This window comes from Pieris brassicae, chromosome Z (genome assembly GCF_905147105.1).
Source record: "Pieris brassicae chromosome Z, ilPieBrab1.1, whole genome shotgun sequence".
In the NCBI taxonomy this organism is placed as follows: domain Eukaryota; kingdom Metazoa; phylum Arthropoda; class Insecta; order Lepidoptera; family Pieridae; genus Pieris; species Pieris brassicae.
The window spans coordinates 2,155,200-2,179,058 of record NC_059680.1 but is presented as its reverse complement, the minus strand read 5'-3'; the positions used below and the strand labels follow the sequence as shown (position 1 = coordinate 2,179,058).

Here is a 23,859-nt window from a genome sequence, read left to right as displayed (position 1 = left end):
AAGTCAAGCGTCGAGGCTATTCAACTTGACACCAAGAGCGATGCGAGAAGGTTGAAAAGGGCAAAACCATTTGAATTAGTGTACGTTAGTCTTAAGTGCTAAACAGCTGTCGTAATTGGAAAAAAATTGTAAGTTGTGTTATTTGGGGCACATTATGTTATATATCCTTTTTAGGTTTAAATTGAAGTGTTTCATATCTCAGTGAAGAGTCAACGTATTTAAAATTGTCCTTTAAATGGTCGCTGTGATAAGGCAGCGGCTGATCACTTGCTTGCTTGAGGATTAAGCCGCATGTTCTCGCTACGACCTGTCAGGTCTGGGTCGTTCTCGTCAAAAATAACTCATTTTTGAAGAAATTTTCAGTTATAAAGAAAACAATGACATAAAATTTATTTATTTTTAACAAAATACACTTATTACTTATAAATTAAAACATTAATACTCCGTATCGCAACGCGCATGCGTGCTCTAACAGTATAGTGCCACATATATCCTTCCATTTTAAAGTAGGTATTATGGCGAAGCATGAAACTTAACTAAACACTTCATTGTTACTGGCTTATAGTGCTGCAAGCTAATCTAACCGTAAATTATTATAACATCTGAGGCATACAAGCTTTAAAACACTTATAGTGAAGCAAGCCTATTTGATTGTCGAAACGTTGACACACTTAAAGCACTACTCATAAGCCTATATGCTTATCTATTAACTAATATAGGCACATTTAAGGCACCGCTTTCAATATTACATACACTTTCTTAACGTACGAACCATAGGAGGCAACGATTAGTTAATTATAGGAACCCTTAGATAAACGTGAAAAATGTGGGTAGGTTAGAAAATTAAAACACATGTGGGTAGTTTAAAAAATTACAAAAATTGTAGGTAGGAGAAAAATTGCCAAAAAGGGTAATTTTTTAAGTAAGCAGTTAATATCGTCGGCACTGCATCAGTTCTGGAACTCCAGAAACACTTATTCTCGTACTGGACCCTTTCTAGATAAACCACAACGTTAAGTTAGCTAATGCTGAACATAGATAGCGATGTTTTAAGAAAGTTTTGATATAAGATAATTATTGTTTCTGGAGTTCTGGGGGTTTAGTCAAGTTGCCATATCAGTAGTGTATGTAGAAAGTATATTTAACCTACGCACATTAGTTGTAATTTTCTAACAAGCAACTCGTCTCCAAGTAAGCCAAAGAATCATTGGAATCGCAAGTTCCAGAAAATCAGGGAAAATCTTCCTAAATACCATAAGGCCGATTAAATTATTAACTGTTCTCCAGTAAACCAAAAGTGAATTGGTCCCAGTTTCTATATTTTAACTATTCGTAACAAAACTATTTACAAATACAGTGCAAACTCCAAGTAACGTTCGATTTAACGACGAACTCCCTAAAGGGTCGAAATAAAATGACTTTTGTTGGTTGGTACATGATACACTCAAGGTAAAAGTTCTTTTTAATTGGCTAAAATTAGTAAAAACAGCTAAATTAATTGAAAAATACTTGCTTTAACACCGAGATGCTTCGCAAGATATGAATATAAGAGTTACTGGTGCAGCAAAAGACGTCAGACAAAAATAACGGAATTTATGCAATAGCATTCAAACAAAATTCTTTTAACTAATAGTAACTAGTCTGAAATTTTTTTTTCTGATTTTTCTTCTCTTCTTTAACAGCTCTGGCCCTTCAGTGTCGTTATATAAAGTTTACACTGTATTTAACTTAAAATATTCCTCAGGGAATTTTACAAATAACAACAATAAGCTACACTAGTAGTGGCTAGGAATATGATGGGTTACCCATTGTCAAAAAAATCTCGTAAATTCTTTTCTTTCTTTCTTATGTGTAGCTAAAAATAAATATGTTAAGATTTGCTAATTAAGCTCACTCATACTAATCAACGAGGCTAAGCTACACTCGTCGTGGCTGAGAATACGATGGGCTTATGGGTTAAATATCCTTCGTGTAGCAAACATATATTTATGTCTATATAAAAAAAACGAAACACTTAAAGAACAACAGCTTTTATGACTCTGATCGATCAACGAGGTTAAGCTACACTCGTCATTACCAGTAATATGATGTGTTACCCATCATATTTTTTAACATTGTACAATACTACATATTGTTTTTTTTATGATTTTATTTTTCTAAAAAAACAAAAAATAGATTTATGATACATATATGTTAATCAACTTAAATCTAGTTTACATGAATTGAAGACTTTGGTCCCCAAATAGTAAAACAATTATAGATAATTCCTCACAAAGGTCTTATTTATATTGACACAATTTAGTAAATAACTTTGACAACTGACAACAGAATATTGACATTTACTTAATTGGATAGTCTGTATTAAAATGTTCTATTACAAAATCACGGACTCGTGTTGACATATTTAGTATTTTTTATAACTTTCACATCTGAAAATTGACAACTGCACCCATTTGATAGTCTGTAACAATTGTAGTTGACATTTCTAGCGCAAACTTCATGCGACAAGAACAATGACATTTCTAAGAGGTTGACAGACGTCAACCTATTCTGTCATAATTTATATTTATGACTTTTAGACTTGCGTCAAAACTGACATTTAACCTCTACGGAGAGTTATCCATAAATTACAACTAAATGTACTAACATTTACTAACAACTACTAAGTTGAGGTGATTACTAATTTTAAAACTACTTAAAAATAACAATGTATGAGTTTAATCAATCACTAAATGTCCAAGTGTTGCCGTCTCTTACCTTTATATCGGGTATGACGGAGACACCTGCCAATAGTTGGTATAATAATCTCCAAATGGAATTTCACATTTATTTTAACAATAAGATAGCCTTTATTCACGGTTTATAAAGTAACATTACGGCAATACCAGAAACATTTCAGTAATAACATTGTGTTCACAGTAATACAATAGCTATACTATACAGTAATACAATAGTCCAAGTATTAGTAATTATCGATGAAAATATAATAGCATTACCGTAAAATTATTTTCGAATATCTCAGTAATATACGGTAATAATGATTACCATTGACATTTGAAACATTACCGTAATATTCCTGCAATTACCGTTAAGTTATTTTCGAACGTCTCGGTAATATGCTGTAATAATGATTACCGCGTAATTTCAACTACATTTTAGTTAGTCGGACTTAGTAGAAGTGAGTTTTCGACATGTTCAAGTTTATAAGTGGACGAATCTGGGAGATGTCGTACGAGTTCGTCCGTTAAACGAACTCTTGCCCCGTTCGGTCCCGACACTAGCACTGTGTCGCATTCCTAAAGAATGTAAATATTTATATTAGGCTTAGTAACGTTAAGTGACAATTGAAGAAAAAATCAGCTCATGTAACATTTAAAAAAAGTTTACTAACGGGATTTGAACCCACGACCTCAAGTTTCATGCGTTTAAAGCTAGGACGACGTGTCAGATGATACCGAAATGCTTGTTTGTATATATATAAATCTTTGAAATCCACATCTCAAAAAGAACTCAACCGATTTTGATGAACTTGAGTAATCTTACAAATCAAAAGAAATACTTTTTTTAAATATTAATTTTGAAAGGTTGTTAACCATTTTTGAAGTCGGTCAATTATTACCTTGGCGGCAGCACTGTGCAAAAGCCCCTTCAGCTTGATGAGTAATTCGCTGGCTGCGTATGCGTCGAGGTACAATGCGCTGTATATATTTGAACCACTAGCGCATACGTACACTGTTAGGCGTGGTTCGATGCGTCTGAAAACAATGTAAACATTGAGTGACCCTGCAAATGTTGTACTATGGTAAACTATGACCATGCAACAATATTTGACTTTGAATGGTGACCCTCCGTGTTAAGATCTAAGTGACACAAGATTATCTAGTCTATTGACCCGCTACAATATAATGCCCATGCGCAGGTCTTTAGGACACGAGGACGTCACGTGACCAAACCAGTGCTAATGTTAGAACAAATTCATTTGGCATTCACTTCAATAACTGGTGGCTTTCACGTGCAGACCCAGATTATCTATAGATACATGCATGATTGACTGACATTGACAATTGATGACTCTACCCGATTAAAACTATCAAAAACGCGTCTTAAGCGAGAAAGCGTTTTATGCGGGATTTGGAAAATAAGACGTACTACATATTATTATGTATTATGTTCAAATTTTGGTATATATTATGGTATTTATTTGGTATATATTATGTGTATTCGCTTTGAACCAAAGTAGCTTCATAATGTCTTAAATCATTGACAGCAGCAGCCTGGGCGTTTGACAAAACCGGAGTTGACTCATCTTCGTCTTCATCCTTATCACTTAGAGCCGCGTTTTGTGATTGAATTTCGTACGGTGCTACATTGTCATCAATGAGTTTCTCGAGTTCTTCACGTGCCCTTCTGGGGGCTCGGGCTGGGGCGTATTAAACGGGATGACGAATCGTATTAAGCGTTAAGAAATGTATGAAAATATGTCTCAAGTTGCAGAGTCTGGCGTAAAGTGGCGTATTATAAGAGAAATCGTATTAAACGGGTTATACTGTACATGTAATGCAGGGTCAATATATGCATGGTCAAATGAAATTTTAAATACTCACTTCGCATGAAGGGCGTTGTATAGTCGTATACCATCAGCGAGCCCGCAAATTTGTATTATATCGTCACGAGAGAGACTGTAATGACAGTATATATTATGTCCCATACCCCAAAAATAGTATATGAACAAAAAAGTTATTCAAATATGTCCCACGGCTCACTGAGTCCCATTATAATAATAATGGCTGGACTCATTTTTTACAACATTGACACAAAGTCAAAAGGAATTTAATATATATGTCCCGTTCTCCATCATGGGCCAATTTCACACAATTACATGTCCCATACCCCAATAATGGCTGGGCACATTTCTTACGACGCTTAAAAAGTGAAGTAAAATTAACTTTTATTTATTCAGGATATCCCATTCCCCATTTTGGGGCATATCTGACTTCACACATGTCCCATACTCCAATAATGGCGGGACACGTTTTTACAAGACTCAAAAAACTTAATTTATTCCATTCCCCATAGGGCATATCTAAGTTCTTGTCTACCTGGCCCATACCCCAAAACACTCACCGCAACAGATCGGCCCCGCAAAAGTTGCTAAACGTAGCCGCGTGTTGGGCGAAACGGTGCCGAGTCAGCCACGCTTGCGTGTCCGCCGAGGATGCCTCCTTCGAGAGACCGTTATTCTGAAGATATCAAAAACCATTTCAGATATATCAGAGACTATAGAACTTATACATTAGTAATTTCAATATGGCGTTGCACTGTGACGCAATATGCTTGTAAATACGTTGACAAGTGCCAAGTTTATCACGTCTTATCCATATTTACTCCAAAATACTGATACTGTTTTAGGCGAAGACATTATTTACAAGCATATTGCGCCACGAATGTCACGCGATTGACGTACAAATTGAATATTTTTCGATTAATTAATCATAAATTCCAAGTAATTCTACTTATTAACGCTTTAAAGCTGAGTTTTATACATAATGCTTACATTAAAACTTTTATTTATTTTGGTATAAAATGCCTTTGACATTTACCTTGTCAGTGTCATTATCTGTGGGGTGCGGCAGGTCGGGCAAGATGGCGCCGGGCGAGTGACAAGACGGTGTTGCCACTTTAACCTCCGGGGCACTAGAAACAAACAATATTTTTTAATTTTTTTTTTATTTATCTTACATAAATAACACGGGCACCTAGAGCGCAAGGGTCAAGAACAGGAGCCTAGTGCTCAAAGACCAGTAGGTCGGCCTAGGTACCGCTGGATGGACAGAGTGAAGGAGGATCTACTGCAGCTGAAAGCAAGTAAATGGGAAGTGGCACAAAACAGGGCCCGCTGGAGGTTTCCCATTTCAAAAGAGACACTTTTTGGGTAGCAGACCCAGCCAAGTGAGTGTTGAATGCAATTCGATTATAGTCTTTTCAAAATCACTACGGTACTTGAAATGCCGTAGACCAGGACACTAAAAACCATGACTCAGAAAGTGGACAGCAGAAAAGGCCAACCACGAAACGATGGAAGAGTACATAAGTGATGGGGAAAATTGCCAAGGATCGAGATCAGTAGAGGATTATTGTTGAGAAGACCATGACCGGGGTTTCAACCCTGTTAATGTAGTGGCACTGGATAAGTAGCGGTAGCCTTATTTTGTAAATTTGTGGTAAGCCTGCAGGAGATACTTACTCTTGACAGTACAAGGCTTTCATCTGGTTTGTTGTGATGATAGCTGCAAAATAAAAACAATAAATATTTAATTTTACATTATCTGTAACTAATGTCATAATGACAGCTCCGTTGAAGACAAAAACTTCAACTTAGCTGTCAAGTGTCGACATCTCAGTTGTAGTGTAGTCCAATTATAAAAATAAAACAAATTAGTAAATGCAATAATTTTTCAATATAAAAAATATATACTTCCGCATTGAATAAAATTAGTCAAATTTCCAACAATCAAAAAGCCCATAAATAAAAAAAATATTTAAAACTTACATGGCTGAGACAGCACAGGCTTGTTCAGTCCAGGGCTTGCCACCTTTGGTGAGCTAAAACGAAAAATACATTTTGTTTATGATTCATAGTGCTGACTGAATCATTGATTTCATTGACAAGGCTCCAAAACTACATAAGTGGTTTTTAAAAATCTTTCACTGTTAGAACCCTACATTATCCCTTAGGAACAGCTATAAAATATTTAAGAAGCTTGGGTTCTGTATGAAATTAAGATAGTGTCACCCAAGGTATACCAATAAAAATCTCTATATCCTGTGGAAACTATTGACAATCAACCAATGTACTAGTTTTTTAAAAGACATCAAATATTTACAAAAATTTCTGCAATACCAAACGTCTAACAGAAGGATATTCTTACTGCATTTAAAAATCTATTTATCGAAAAATTCTTAAGGCAACATAGAACATTCTGCAAAGAATTAATGCAGGTTAAACAACACAGAACAGCTAGTTATATGATCTATTCTCTATTGGTGAGTAATTTACCTAGAGCCATGTGAATTTTATAAGGTTTTCTTATTAGAATATCAAACCAGTAACCCAAAACCTCAATGCTTAGTTGTAAGGATACCGATACTGCTGTTTTACTATCAAGAACTATGTTAGTTAACTAAGTTAAGTTACTAGAAGTATTTATATTGTCGAGATTATATATAAGTTAATTATTAATTAATTAAATATGTATATAAAATTCTAGTATCAGTGTTTGTGGTGGTGAGTTTAACCAAACACCTTATCTTTACCAATTTTAATAAGTTTTTGGTGTATTTGGTAGGTATGAGAGATTACTATTTTTATACTCATGGACAGAGACAACTATATGGAAAGGAACAAGGGGTAGGATAAGACGGTGCCCTAAAAAAGGTAAGAGAAACAGAAACATTAGCAGGAAGCATATGGAGAAAGAAAGCCTTAGCCTTTGCCTGTGAAGGGGTTCCAAATAATGGAACTTAAGAAAATTAGGATATCGTAACAAGAAAAAAAATGTATATTACAAATCTAAATTGTATATTCAACATTTGTAAAGATTGAAAATAAATGGTTATTATTAAATTATAAGTACTAAGGTTTTATTAGTATTTTCCTGTGTATGTCACATACATATATCTATTATAAGATATAGACAATTCTAGTGTCTTTGGTTATTGATAATTTCCTGTCCTTCATTTAATCATTGAATCATAAAACCTTTCCAGATACAGTTTTACTTGTAATGTTGCAATATACTAGTCTATTAGATTGCACAATCATTCAATTTCGTCATTATGTTAAGCAAAGATTCAAGTTAACTGTAAATTCTGAACTAAATATGGGATTAGTATTCAAGCTATTTATGAAACTGTTCTGATAAAATGTCTTGAGTCATATGCAAATTATATTATAAAACCAAACCAAAAATATTTTTCTTTCTATTGGCAATAATAGAACAATTAGGCTCTTGTCATATAGTTCTTAATTGCTGTAAATAATTTGAAACAATGAGCTATGACAATAGAAAAATTGTGTTAATATATTTTTTACTTTAATTGTATTTAATTGAGTATTTCCTGCATAAACCAAAGATTACTAACTGTATTTCTAAGTTAAATATGTGGATGAATTTATTTCAGTTTTCTTTATAAAAAAATGTTTTAATAGTGTTGTTATTATTCTGTTCTGAAGCTTTAATGATGTGCAGCTTATTAGTATGTGTAAAAGTAGAAGCATTTTATATACATTTCTGTTTTAGATGTTCATAAGTGTACATTGTGATACTATATGAATTTATCAACAAAGGAAAATGCAATGCAATAGAATAAAAACCCTTGAATATGTTTGTCTTGAATAAAATACTTAATACCATTTAGCATAGCATTCTTCTTTGTAATTTTCGAGTGTTGAGTAAAAATTCATATATTTAAAGCAGAAATGTACCTACTTCTATAAAATTATGCGATATAAACTATGCTTTGAGATGGAAATGTAATGCTTTAATTTAATCAATATAGTTTTGAAGTTTCTTTGAGTGATTAAGAATATTCATAGGTATATATAAACATTCAACAAATCCTTTGGTAAATATCCTACACTATGTTTGGGTCTATACTAGACTTCTAGACATATACTGCTCTTACTAATAATGTTTAATAAAAGTAATCTCATACTAATGTCTGTATAAAAAGTAATTGTTGATTTATGTATTATGCAAATATCAGGTAATAATATGTAACACTCATTCAATGTAATAAGTATCTGCCTTGCATAAGCTGTTAAGAAAATAACTATAAAATGTTGAGTACATTTAGAGTACACAGTGTAATTTGAGGGGCTTGGTAAAAGTCGGTAATAACTGGATATTTACGGTAATCTAAGTCGTGTCGGCTTAACCACAACATTGGCAGCTTTCAATTTTCTTGCAATCTCTATATACGTCTCAGTATCGGCCTCGATCTCTACCTCGGCCTTCAGAAGAGAGAATTTCATCCGCCAACCACTGGCCTCCAGACCGTGAAACAGTCTAGCCTTAAGAAAGATCCCTCGGCTTAAATTACGTGTGTGGACTCTTTGCTCGATCACGAGCATTGTACTCGTCAGCTATAATCCTGCCTGGTCAGGTTAAAGAATAGAAACGCTCCTGAGGCAAAACGGAAAGCCGAGCTACGAACATCCACCATAGCGAGTTCCCAAAACACTTCACCAACCATTACAAACGTTAAACACAGCTTTAAACAATCACTTGTCCAGCATTATTTAGTTACCGCGTTATAAATATGCGTTTTGGTAGCAATAAACGAAACTCGAAAATATTGCGAAATGGCGTACAGCGTATGTGACAGATCACTGAACGAAAACAACTGAGCGGATCCAGCGTTGATTGGCTGTGAGTGAGGCGCGCTCGAATGGAATAAAACCGGTTAAAATCGGTTCGCGCAGGACGCAACCGGCCTCTATTAGTGCATTGAACATCATAGTGATGTGAATATGTTTATCGGTTTTAATATTTCGACGGTTACTAGAATAAATTGAATTTATTTAAAGTGTAAACACGCCGAAACGGCAAAGAACCCAATTGAACATATAAATGAATGCTGTTTCCAATTGCGTACGAGATCGGCGCGATCTGGATTTTATATTAAAATTGACGTTTACCGGTTAACATCACTACATCACTTGTTCCGAATTCACGACCTCGGACAATATTATTGTGTCATACATAGATCACGATAAATATTGATAGTAACAGAGTTATTTAAAAAAAAAGTACGATTACTAAGACAACTAAATTAAATCGCGTCATCAACATGAAAGTGTGAAATATAGTATTATTACGCTGTTTGCTTCAAGCTATAATAATTTCTTATATAAATTTGTCAGTATATTTGATATCAATTTAACGGTTTTTAGCTAGGATAAAATCAAAAAAGTATCTGTCAGTCAGAATACAAAAGATCTAAGTGACACTTCATATATTTTATTTATTATCTATATAATAAACAGGTAAAATTTGCGAGGTTTTTGGCAGTGTTTCCCAAACTCTTTAGTACCATGACCTACCTTACGTTTTCTTACATTCCCCCCATGTAACAGACATGGTTTTTAATATTAAAAATGATTTTTCACGTAATAAACTTAAATAATAGGGTTTAGAAATAAATCACTAGGACATTGTTACGTAACAGTAAGTAAAATTTCAAAACAACTAGAAACTGAAATTCAAATCCCAAATAATTTTAATAAATTTCCGAATTGCCCCTATGGGGCGTGTGCCACGTTGGCAAACACTGCAAAAGTATTTCAAGATTTTGTAATTGTGTTACCAATAGAAATTCACGTTATTTGTGAGTCATAGACGATTATGAAAAGACATTCTTACAAACGCTGCATTAACGCGAGGTATATAAGTTTTAGAGCTTGATAAAGCCTATAAAACATATGATGTCTAATATATGAAAACAAGAAAAAACTCAAACTACTGCACGGAATTTCTTGCAGCTTTCACCAATATATAGAATGATTTATGAAAATTCAGGTATATTTTTCAAGGTTTACGGTTGCACGGTTTACGGTAAACGTTGCGAAGCTGGGGCCATAGTATTAATATAAAGGTATCGTCAACACAAAATATAAACAAAAAAGGCGACCAGCAAAGCACTTTTACAATCAGTTAACATATTTAAAAGGCAGTAAAGGTGAACCAGTGGGTGGCCTTACTGTAAGTGTAAAATGAGGAGGTTTCTCATATATATACACATACAGTCGTAAGTCGAAGTCATAATATATACATATCTAAATATAATGTGTTTGCGGATAACTTCGTCGTTTGTAATATATTTTGATGTTTTTTTTGTTGGACAAGATATATCCCAAAAACGGTACCATGATAAAGAAAGAATCTGACGATTCCACTTTAGAGAACTCGAGGATAACCGTCGAAAGTAAATGATGAAAAAATTGTTTATAATGAAGTGCTAACCGAAGCCCATTTGCAACCCCAGGGAGCTTGTGGCAGTGACCTGTGAGGGAGGCTCTCTTTCTTAAAGTCTCCTAAGTTAATAGCTCTACTGGCATCTGTTTTCACGAAGATTGTGTAGAAGCATGTGGCTTAAAAATGTTAATTTATATGATATTGACATTCATATAATATGATTAAATTCAGATTTATTGTAGAGAGCAATAGGTACCATCTCACTACGACACATCAACCAAACAATACCATCAGTTGACGAGTAAAACCGTAGAACCCAGGTTTATCAATAAAACCAGGTTGGGGTGGACTGCGGTGCGCAGTGGAGAGCTGTAGCACTGAGGCACGGCATCCCGTAATAACAATTAATTATGTAAAAGATTAAATTGCTTACTTGGCTCGTGATAAAATATATCGTGTAAATTTCAAAATCATGTTCCATATACATTTTCGTCATAAAATGCATTCAAAGTGTCCAAAATTGGTTATGTTTCGATTTTTTTTCTAACGAGCAAAGTTATTTATATAGCATATCGATCTTTCAAAATGGATACATAAACTACTCAACTCCACCATATATTTTTGCCATTCGCCCTACTTCAAGAAACGATGACAAAAAATGGAAAGACAATTTACTTTTTTGGATATTGGCGACCGGATAGGTCCTCAAAGTTATATCAAGATGCAGCCTTTTGCTGTGTGTATATATAAGTTATATGTCGATTAAATCTTGTCTTATGATAGTTTATGACTATGATACCGTACAGCTACTTCCCCTAGCTCAACAGCATACAGGAAATTTTAATTTGACATCTGACTGCTAATCTTAGAAGCCTAAAACAAACATCAGCTACTACAAACATAAAAAACCTCAAGCCAAAGTGTGATTGCTCTGTTATTAATCAGTCAGTAATAGCGTATATGGAACTTCTTCTTGCTTAACTGGCAAGCTTGTAATGCTGATACAGAGTCGAGTACCATATTGCTCATCATTTATCATAAATTGTGTTTAGTTAATTAATTGCAGTGCTTGTTAGAACTACATTAAACCTGTTCAGTTTCTGAACTAAAAATAGATTGACGAGATTAAACGATGCGGGCGTCTGTCTGTCTACATCTGCAGCTTCGCACCCGTCGCGGCATTTAAATTCGCATAGTGCCATAATTTATTATATTTTATTTAACTGGTAAATCCACGGCTTTTGTTACGGTTCCTGCATCAATTCGCAGAACGCTGTTATATAGCCGAAAGCTTTCGGTAAACAGTCTTTTAAATGAAGAAATTTTTTTTTGTTAGAGATATGTTCTCGCGGACTATGTCGATGTTGATGTCTTCTATAAAACTGTAAGATGAAATTCTAAAAGAACAAGCAGCACAGTGGCAAGGGTATCGCCAAAGTACAGAAGGGCAGATGGCAGCAATCATAACGTTTTACTATGTTAAAAAATACTATTCAATATTTTCGAAACGTTGCATAGTAAGTATATACGATCGCCGTCATTTTGGCTTTACGATATATTTCAACTCAACAAGAACTCCTATATATATATATCAAGCATAAGTTCAATTACATCGGTATGTTAATTTACTCTGAGCCAACTTAATGCAATTACAACTCGCTAACAATTACGCAACGGCATTCTATTTTTAAAACCCTAGTGATGTGTATAAAAACCGGTTTTAATCATAACTATTTACGAAAGATTTGTCATATACAACAATAATAATAAAGCCTCATTTATTCTTTGAAAATTTTACAAAATTGTCATGAACAATATAGAAATATTATCAGTGTAACATGTTACATAGAAGCATTGACAATTGACATTATTAAAAGCGTTCTACGACCGTGATAGGACCGAGTCATGTCAGGACGGTGATAGCACCATGCCGTGCGCGAACAGCACCTTTTTTTATTAAAAAAAGAATGTGGAATAAGCAGCTGCAGCTCTTTCTCCGACCTAACCGATTTTTAACCAATTTTTGTAAGCTTGGCTTTGGCTTACGGGGTGGACAATCACCTAAGGGCACGACGGAAGCTAGCTACTTCATTCACTCCAGAGTGTTCATTCACTCTGGAGTGAATGACAGACCTCGCCTTCCCCGGTGAAGGAGGATTCTACTCTAATCTTATTTCGACTGCTTTACTCATAGATCTCGTATATATGCACCACGAGAAATACTTTGATAACGCGTTTTAAGGTATGACGTCATCATAGTGACAAGTCGTAGATTATAGACTTGCATAATATTAAAAAAAAACAAGTAGTTGATCAGCATAGGTACTGATCTTTTGGTGTCTTTTTTAACAGGGGGCAAACTAGTAGGAGGCTCACCAGATTTTAACATGACTCATAAACAATGCCAGAATGCTCGCAAGTGTCTTTTAAAAATTGGTACGCTCTCGTCAGTCTTATTATTGGTAAGTCTCTAGATAAACGACGGCCGTTGAGAGCCTACTGAAACAACAATTACAATTGACAATCAATCTTTTCATTCAATGATCTAGATCCTCATTCACATATCGGACAACGAAGTCAATTGAATCAAATTACGTTCTATTTCGGTACTACTTTAACTCCATTCAATGACACAATATCTACTAAAATATCTTTGTCAAGCCATCCAAGTACCTACGTATATATATATATATAACACAGAAGTTCACATTTTCTCACACCGCACTCATTCCCTAAACTCTCTGGCAAAGTGTAGGTGCAGGGGACCATTTTCATGCTCCCGCGCTGCAGAGAAGCAAACGCCGACACGAGGTGAGCATTTTCTTGCTTCTGAGCTTGTTCTTGTTCGTTTTTATTTGTGGTCCTCTTCCACGGAGACAAGTGAAAATGCCGAGAAGTAACGGTGAATGGTTACCATACTTTTACATACAGTTTGAAAATGGCGTTTGGTATTGATGGTTTTGCGGTAGGTATTTCCGAACCGATTCGACTTGGGGCATACAGGAGCATAATTGTTAATTTGTTTTTGGCGTCAGCACATGACAACTTCAACGCCTACTCATGAAATAATCAAATCTCCTAGTGGGAGTGCCAGACTTCCTCTCCGGCTCGGCGGTCAGTACCACTATCACACAGAAAACCGGCGTGAAGTGATGTCCACCTTGTTCCGTGCGGTGAGTGATATTCCTGGAGCCAATTACAAGAATTTTTCAGGAGCAGATTAAACAGAGACTTCACCAGGGTAGTCTGTGTAATTGGCTCGGAATGCTTTAGTGGGTTTGTAGGTAACACATTCTGGACCTGTGTCGAGGTGAAAAAAATGAGTGGCGCTATAACCTTTTAGGTCTCATATTTCTGAATCTGTTTTAAGATTTTCAATCTAATAGACAAGTAGGTCAGCCTCCTGTGTCACACGCCGTCGTATTGGGTCTAAGGCAAGCCGGCTTCCTCCGGTGAAATGCCGACATGGAAAGTCCATTGTTGCCCAGCCGGGGTATGAACCTCAGGGATGAGAATCTCATGCTGAAGCCACAAGGCCAACATTGCTCTTTGAAGTTATTATATCAGTTTACATAATTGCTGGTTCACTTTCCACTTACTCCTGCAATGCACACCGCATTACACACTAGCCACTTCTCATAAAATGACACTCGTCTTCGAGCGACAAACAAGTCTTCGGATAGGCTATAAAAAGCATTATTTTTATTCTCAATGCACAGAGCATTGCGCTTCAACCATAGTTTGACACGACAATTGTCAGTGGATATATGTCTTTGTCAGTTGATTGTCCTTGCTAGATTGTTTCATCTCAATTCGGGGGACAAACGAATCTGCTATAAAAGGCATAATGTACTATGCTCAATGCACAGAGCATTACACATTAAACGCAGCGTGACATAGGTGCCAATTGACACGTCTATAAAACGCCGCAAATCAGATCCTCAAGACAAAAGGAAACGTGGCCGCCCAAAACAGACCTGGCAACGAAGTATCATCATCAAGCAATAAATTAGGAGAGCCGCCCAGGAGCGATTAGGCTGGTTTTCTACGTTGGATGGCATCTGCCCTAGATGAAAATTGACAAAGGAAATCTCTCTCTCGAGTCTTGGAATCGGTTATGAAAGACATTATATTATGTGTCTAATGCACAGAGCATGACACAATAACCATAGCTTGACATGACAATTGTCAGAGAAAATAACTCTGTTAGTTGACTGTCGATTTTATATTGTCTTTTCTTAATTGGAGCGATAATTAATAGTGCAGGTCCACCATTAAAGCCATTACAATATTGTTATATATTTATAGTTTCCCTATGACTATATATTATTATATATGTAAAGAAATAATTATATTTTTAGATTAGATTTTTAATTATCTGCCAAGTGCCAATACTGACGTTTTATTTAATTGTGAGATAGAGTTTGTTAGTCTGTGGAAAGTGTCTTTAGGGTGCCACTTGAGCATAAGAACATTTTCGGATTTTAATTAGGAAAATCTATGAGCTACAACCTTTTAGGTCTGCGTCCTATGTATCTATTCCATAAGGTAAGTAGGTGATCAGCGTTTGCCTGATTGGGTCTTATGATATTATGATATTTTTATTATGTACTAGTGTTAATAACAGTTCCCTTGTTACATTGCACGAGCCTGATGGATGACAAACGCAAGGCAGTTTTTCATATTACTTACCACAATTCAGGAGAGTATGGTGGTGATGTTGTAACAACCGGTGGAGGCATCAAAGCGTCATTTGAGAGCTGATAAGGAAAAAAATACTTTCAACAAAGTATGTTTATTTAGCTATCGTGGAAAGAGAATCGAGCCTTTGTGGAATTCGTTACTTCATCATAGTTCGAAAATATATTATTAGATATATATAATTATTGTGAATAAATGATAGTTGCACAGACTAAAGTTAAACGTTATATTTGACATATGTTAAACGTCAGAATGGCACTACACAATAATAACCCTTTAATTTGTATTTCTGCGCAAATAAGACAAGATTTTAACATCATTTCAGATGTATTAGTGGCTTTTTTAGATCAGGGGGCAAACGGGCAGGATGTTCATCTGACGTTAAATGATACCACCCATAGAAAGTGTCTTTTAAGAATCAGTACGCTTTGAAGGGCCCTAACTTGATAGGTCCGAAAATACTTCAGTGGACAGCTGGTTCCACATAGGGGTGGTGCGCTGCAAATCTGCCTTAAGAAACACTCAGTTGTGGAACTCTGCCCCGACTTCCGATGATTACATTAAAAACTTAAAAATTTAATAAATATCTCTAGACAAGATGGCGTCGTACCATCCTGGCGTAACATGCTACAGTATTTTGACTTAAAAAAAGACTTAAGGCTCTAGAACCTTTCAGGCATCTTAGGTTGGTTCCATAAGGCAAGTAGGTGATTAGACTTAGGCTGATTGAGTCCATTTTTTACCGGAATACAAATAGCGCAGTCACATCAGCCCATGGACACCCAACAAGGTGATGCGTGTTTTACGATGTTCTTGCTACAACACTTTAGGTCTGGGTCCAATGAATTTGTTTCATGAAGAAAGTAGCTGATCAGCCTTTGCCTGATGGGTTCTAGTTCCGATGTCATTATTAGAGTATTAAGAGCGAAAGTGTATTGGTCTACTGTAAAACTTACCGTAGTAAGAACTGTTGCCTCACAGCCAGGTTGGTATTTCTCGATGTCAGCCGGCGGACGGCGCATGACTTTCTCTCGATCCTGTTTATGCTTACGGTCTGCGCCTTTCAATTTGAACACCTAAGGGGAAATCGTTATCACAAAAACATCCTGACTTCAGTTCCAGGATTCCTGACACTTTTGGGTAATACTTTCTATCTACTGTCATTTGATGAAATGGGTAGAGTCAAATGAGAAATTAGTAATGGCTGGTCCCAGGTGCAAGGATGGTCTCCATATATACTTAGATAAGACCATTCTAAAGCTAAGAAACCTCTGACTACTGTGAAACATTATTTTTTGCTTAAGGGAGTCGTAGACATCTCCATTGGTCTACTATCCTATCAAAGGGAAACAAGGCTCCACAAAAAAATGGTGGATTGATATAGAGGCGTTAGCAGGAAACGAATGGAGAAATGGCATGGATAGCGATATTTGGAAAAGGCTAGAGGCGGCCTTTACCCGTGACGGGGTTCTGATCAATGATACTGAAGGAAGCTAGGATATTATGATATGCCTACTGTTGTAAAGTCATGAGTCATAAGAGCTAACACTCATTATCTTCATTCACTCCTGACCCAATCATTCACTGTCTCACAATCTAAGTCACTTTATCACTCAGTTCAAATATATTAGAAACGGATTGTAATGGCTGCAAATCCTGTATTCTTAGAAAGAACATAAGCGCAGAACAATCAAGGGCCTGTAACAATTTAGAATTGTATACGGACACGCCTACTCACTCACACATTCGCTCACTCACTCTCTAGGAAACTGCTTCCCGTATGACAAAATGCATTACATATTTACGGAAGTCATAATATTGAGCTAAGGCTTATCCGATATATCAATATTTTTCATACAATTCCCTCAATCCAGACTTAATAACTCACAATTTTGAGAATTCATTGTAATAAATTAAATCGGGTCGTAATGGTTACGAATCGTAGCTTCTTTTAAATCGTAACAATTAAGATTCGAAGGGATAATGATCACTCAATCGTTCACTCACTCACGAACTAAATCGTTTATGTTATGTAATAGGAGGCAAAAGGGCAGGACGCCCATGGACGTTCATAATGCCAGAAGGCTCGCAAAAAAGTGCGTTTTAAGAATTGTTACGCTCTATTCTTGAAGGACCCTAAGTCGAATTAGTTCGGAAATACTTCAGTGGACATCTGGTTCCACATAGTGGTTGTGAGAGGGAAAAACTGCCTTAAGAAACACTCAGTTGAGGAACGACGGACGCACTCACTCTTTCACTAACTCAATCATTCACTCACACAGCCATTCCCTTACTCACCAACTCACTGATTGCTCTGCACTATTACTCATATCGTTCTGTTACAACTCCTCGATGCATCCTATATTGCTGACATATCCTGTGCTATATCCTCGTCATAATTTCTTCCCATGCATCAACAATCTTACATTCCCATCAAGCCAGTCCTTCTCCTGACTCTAATTCAAGCAGACGTGCTCTGATTTTATTCTATTTACTGTGAATTATAATCTAAGTTAATATGCTTATATGGAAATAATTATAATCTTTTTTTAAAGATCCCAAGCAATTTCCGCGTAACAGTTCGTTACCTTAATTTGACAGGCGGCCGCGTGTAGTCGAACCGACTCCTCGCTCGCCAAATAACTTTCAACCTGTATGCGGAAAGGTACGCCCTTTTCGCCGCCATGTTTCTTCGCGGTGAATTCCGTGGATATACAATTCACCTGTAAACAATGATTTTCTCTTGATTTATTAGTATTTATACCTGATTTCATTATAATAAATGAAATGCTTTAAAATTATGATTTGACATTAAAAAAGGCGGTTCAATAGTTCAGTGTTGCCAGTTCGTTTTACGTTTGAGAACAGTCAATAGGAGGTATACTTGTCAGCAGAGTTTATTAGCGATATTGTGTATATTATCTATTTTATATTATATTATATAATTTTTCGATATTATCGTATTGTACTGTAAGTATTTTTGCGAGTAAATAATAAAAAGTTTATAAATTATATTTTGATTTTAATTTAAACTTATAGGGAAAACAAAACAAAGTATACAAAGGAAAAAAATACAAAAATATAGTATACTGTGGAACATGAAATAGGAAAAAAAATATACCTTGATATACACACCAACATCCTTAGTCGGGTCCCAATACACATGCAAAGCGTTCAACGCGGACGGCTGTTCAACACGCGTCACACCGTATGACAATGGGACGTCGACCTAAAATAGAATTACGCCTTCTATTATTAATTTTAGACCACAAATATCTAAATTGATTTAATTAATTGACAATGATAAAGAATGACATATGTCAAACTTGAATCTAGTCTCGAGCTGTCAATGATTATAATGCGAGAGATCATTCTGGCAATATTAAATCTTCAATTTGACAATGATGTTAATTGTCAAATGTCAGTACTTATTCGTATTGTTAATCGTCAAACTTAAATCTGGGTCTAATGACAGTTTTACAAGGATTTCCTTCATCATCTTTTAAAGTTGTTTATGGGTTGATACTTGTTCCCAATGTATATATTGGATATCACCAACACCACCGGATTTGATAGTTATGTGTATCTTATTGCGTGTGAATTGTCAACTTGACACCTCGGGACACGACCACCCTCTGTCTCCTCGCGCGCAGCAGCGTTAATCAAGGGGTGCACCTGCATCCTTACCACTACCACAGGGCAGGGCTGGCCGCGAGCCAGCACACCACCGGTAGGACGCCCCAAAAATGCACCTTCCTAGCGAGGGAGGGTGTAACACTCGCATTGGCCAACAGTTCTGGCTGCTCTTCTACTCATATTAAAGATTTAATTTTTGTTTGTTTGTCACCATACAACGCCAAATTATCCCTGAGTATCTTTTCAAATATCCAGAGATTGTTTGGAGTAACTTCAGCGTGAGACTGTCATCCCTGAGGTCGTAGAACCCCGGCTGTGCACCAATGGACTTTTAATGTGCAATTATCACTCGCTCATACGAAGAAAAACATCGTGAGGAAACCGGCTTGCCTTAGACCCAAGTCGACGGCGTGTGTCAAGCATATAAGGCTGATCACCTATTTACCTATAAGACAGATGATCATGAAGCAGATACAGAATTCTGAGGCCCAGACCTGAAAAGGTTATAATTTTTTACATGTACTCTTTAGTCTTTGGTAATACATTACCTCGATAATCCTCTCGCCTGGTCTTTGGGCGTGCCACTGCGCAATCTGCTCCCTCTCCATATATTGAAGTCTCCGTTCGTGGAAGCAAATTTTTATCACACTCTGTAAAAATACATAGTGGTGAAAATCAGGTCAGAAATTACAAAAGCAATAAGCTATTTCAAATGAATCTCGTAGAGGCCAGGGAAGATCCCTATCTTACCCATGTAGTAGGTTCACTGCAGAACTTTGAGGGGGAAGTATGCTCTCTTTAAAAACGATTTCAGGTCATCCAGGGAAGACCCCCATCGGAAGTAAAATTGGTGGCAAATGTTTAAGAATACCTTCAATATTTTCCCTTTAGAATGCGATAGATCACCCAGTTTTTTCAGCTTAACCTCATATGGCTGCCCTTGATTCAGATAGGTCAACGTTTCCTCGTTCTGTTTCGTGGCTATAGACGTCGCTGCAGCCAGGACGTACTGAAATCTGAAATATTTTTCAAAATCTTCATCTAGTACTTCTGGGAGAGGAAAAAATTCTGGATCTCGGAGACCACTCTAGCGCCGGCTATCTCCCGGAGTGGCGTGGTGGTTATCACTTGACTCAAAATGATTTTTTGATTTTTTCTCTTAAAAACTACTGAATATAAATTACTGAGTTAGAAATTTGAAAATGAACTGCAAATCGGAACGGCGTTAGACGGCCACTAGAAAGATGAGCCTGTAGGGACATGTGTAAGCATGAATGTGTCGAGTAAGCGTTTTGATGTATGATAGAGAAGTATGAACTAGCGATCAGTAGCTACTGCGCACTGCGATCGCGTGTGGACGTGGATTAGTATTGGGGAAAATATAAACTACAGTATTGAGTACCGAAGCCCTTTTATTAATTTGCGTATCCACAAGTAATTCCAATCCACAGTTAGGATAACGTATTATAGAACACAGTTACGTTACAAGCCGGTAAAGGCTGGTGGTTGGCGGAGTGAAGAAATTTAGGAGACCCAACAAACGACACAGGACCTGAAGCTAGCATCCAGAGAACCAGACTGTTAAGATCTAGTTCTGTATGAAATATTTTTTTCAATATCATCGTTCATTGGCTCCCGATAATTTCCTTACATGACCCCCAATAAGATGATGACCATGACACCCCATTCATAATTAAATTACAACTCTTATTCTTGAAGAGAATGGTCTCCGTCTGTTAAATGGGTTTTCTTAAAACTAGCTGGTACGAAGGAAAGTACCGTAATACCCGCAAAGGACCCAACCAGGAAAAGGCTGATCACCTAGTTGCCTCATGAAACAGATATCTTAATATATAAATAAATGTTACCTTGAGTCATCCTTATAACTGGTCTCAGAGCGTACAGGTGACTGCAAGAAGCCGTCAAACGCGCTGGGAGAACACATTAGTAACCCGGCATCTGTAATTTATTTTAAAACATACAAACTTAATCAAAGAAAAAGTGCGTGCGTATGCACAAATTTCAGAAGTGAATCTTCTTTGGCAATTTAATTGTTAAGTATTGGTCATATTTATAAAAATCTAAAACATGAGAATTCAGAGACTTAGAGGAAGGGAAGAAGGAAGATATGTTAGGAATTTAATGAATTTATTTCGATTTCTTTTGGTGATGTTGTGACTAAAGCGTTATGATAAGTCAGCACAAATTCTTAAAAGGCCGGCAACGCACTCGCGAGCCCTCTGGCATTGAGATTGTCCATGGGCAGCGGTATCACTTAACATCAGGTGAGCCTTCTGCCCGTTTGGCCCCTATTTTATATAAAAAAAAGATAACTATGTTGGAATAATATCTCTCCTCCGTTGAAAAATCTTCAACTAAAAACAAATTTTCGTCGCAATTATAAAAAAACATCAATTTACTCAACAAAAATCCCACGAATTATAGTTGTTGATCCGCCCAAAAATATTAATTTATCTACTTCTTAACGATTATTCTTATTTTTAATTTAATTTTATTAAAAAAAAAATCTTCATTGCTTACGCTGCTAACTTTTACTTCTGTCATTATTATTATTTGTTTCTACTGAGTATCAGATTCTTATTTTTTTTTGCGACTGAGGCGCAAACTAACTGCTGTGGTCTCTGGCAGAGTGACCAGCGCTGTGGAACAACTCGTCTCCTCAGCATAATGCTGAGCGAGGGCCAATTACAACCACAGAACACACGCATTACACAATTAAACCTTTTTCTTTTAAAAAAATGTTATCTCTCTATTATTATTTTTTTATAATTTATTTTTATTTTTTTATTATTCATTGTTGTGTGTTTCTCTGTGTGTGTGTTTTGTTAGTAATAAATGTTATGTCTATGTCGAAATTATGCAATATAAGTTCGTGTTTCAACATTCGTCGTTCTACTCTCGCTCCATGGCTATTTGCTTCATACTACGTTCTCCATTTCTCACACTCTCTCAATCCCTCTCTCCTTTTTTTTCGACAAAAACTCTGCACATCTTCGTGACGCTAATATTATTGTTATTGCGTTTCATCCGCAAAAAATTACCCTCAATCACCAAAAGAAGTTTAACTTCAAAAACCTTTACGTGATTTATTTATTGAAGTTCACCACATCATACATAATACTATATATACAGTTTATGTTACAAACTATCTTTTCTATATTCTATATATATTACTAGCATTTTTTATAAACTACCATATATGTCAAGCTTCGGAAGAGTTCGGAAATGAGGTTGGTTTTTGCAGACGTAATTTGGAAAATTCTGCTGAAAAACCTTGGTAATGAATATAGGACGACAATGTAAATGTCCTGTAAAAGGCAACTTTTCTGTATTCGATCATATTACAATTTTTAACAGAACCTTACAGCGTTTAGAGATCTCCGGTAGTGTGTGATTATAGAATCTATACAAATTAAATTACCACAGAACGAAACGCGTCTCAAAGCAAGATGGCGTCGTAACATGCTTGTATACTTTGACACATGTCAAGTAATTCACGTGACAAGAATTCATTTATAAAAAGCTTACTTAACGCCAACAGACTTAACATGAGAGAGAATGCTCGATGGATGTGGGTGTGTATTTGCGTGTAACTGATGCTTATGTGTTAAAATCGGCTTGACAGTGACATAAAATGTCTAATAGTGTTTCAAGGTTATTTAAAAGAGGTCCGACCGGCCGACCGTCCGTGTTACTCCGGTTTATTTTTTTCTCGCCTAAGATTCCCAGACCTGGGTTTTAGGAGGAATTCAAGTATTTTTAAATCATGAAAAAGAGAGAAGAGAAACTCACTTTTATTGTCATGTTCGTTTGGCGAATTGTATCCGCTCATATCCATCATGGTGGGCGCCATTGTTTGGCACTGCATGCTTTCCGGGCTGTTAGCTGCGAAATTAATTCTTTCATCAAATACTAAATATTTTACACAACTTTTCGAGATCTTCTTAAAGTTACACGGATTTCCACTTGCACACCTCTGACATACCGATCTATGAGATTTACCATGCTTTTGGGTATCTTTGACCTGTCCCTTTACTAGTAACTCCTGGAGTCAGCTCAGGCCTGACTTAATAGTGCAAAGTGTAATCCAAAAAAGCTTTTTTTATAGAATGGGGGCGCAAACGAGCTTCCTCCTTCAATTTGCGCTTGTCGAACTATCAGTTTAAAGGTGAATTTGGATGGACGATTTTTAGTTTATCTAGATTCCTAGCGAAGCTAGAACGATGCCTCGATTTGGACAATACAATTATCAACCGAAAAAGGTGTATTACGTGTCACCTCGATGTCCGTTGTCCCACAACTGAGCGTTATTTAAGGCATTTATTTACTTAGTTTCCATAATAGTATCAACCACGCGATCGGGCAGATCTATGGCCAAAATGCTGCAGCAGGGGAGTGGCAAATCTCTCCAATCCGAAAAAGGGACTTTATTTCCTCAAACCACATCTGGAAGCCTCGCTGTTATCCGTCCTCGTCCATTCGCGTACAGTAGGCCCTGGGAGTGGGTAGCATCGAGATCTTGGCA

At 36.3% G+C, this 23,859-nt stretch overlaps 1 protein-coding gene across 3 annotated transcripts in view; it reads right to left on the bottom strand.

Moving 5' to 3' along the window:
- Nucleotides 1-378: 378 nt before the first annotated feature.
- The window catches only part of LOC123718955 (transcription factor CP2-like protein 1), a 39,883-nt gene continuing 16,402 nt past the window's right edge, over nucleotides 379-23,859 (bottom strand). For all 3 annotated transcript variants that reach the window (XM_045675969.1, XM_045675971.1, XM_045675970.1), the window contains 15 exons: nucleotides 23,127-23,219; nucleotides 21,182-21,272; nucleotides 20,185-20,329; nucleotides 19,862-19,963; nucleotides 18,799-18,906; nucleotides 18,266-18,400; nucleotides 16,634-16,753; nucleotides 15,669-15,736; nucleotides 6,551-6,603; nucleotides 6,245-6,287; nucleotides 5,601-5,694; nucleotides 5,125-5,240; nucleotides 4,605-4,679; nucleotides 3,620-3,755; nucleotides 379-3,296 (listed from right to left, as the gene is read on the bottom strand). In XM_045675969.1, coding sequence (XP_045531925.1) covers nucleotides 3,156-3,296; nucleotides 3,620-3,755; nucleotides 4,605-4,679; nucleotides 5,125-5,240; nucleotides 5,601-5,694; nucleotides 6,245-6,287; nucleotides 6,551-6,603; nucleotides 15,669-15,736; nucleotides 16,634-16,753; nucleotides 18,266-18,400; nucleotides 18,799-18,906; nucleotides 19,862-19,963; nucleotides 20,185-20,329; nucleotides 21,182-21,272; nucleotides 23,127-23,219 — 1,520 coding nt within the window. In that variant the 3' untranslated portion in view covers nucleotides 379-3,155. The remainder of the gene's footprint in view (nucleotides 3,297-3,619; nucleotides 3,756-4,604; nucleotides 4,680-5,124; nucleotides 5,241-5,600; nucleotides 5,695-6,244; nucleotides 6,288-6,550; nucleotides 6,604-15,668; nucleotides 15,737-16,633; nucleotides 16,754-18,265; nucleotides 18,401-18,798; nucleotides 18,907-19,861; nucleotides 19,964-20,184; nucleotides 20,330-21,181; nucleotides 21,273-23,126; nucleotides 23,220-23,859) is intronic.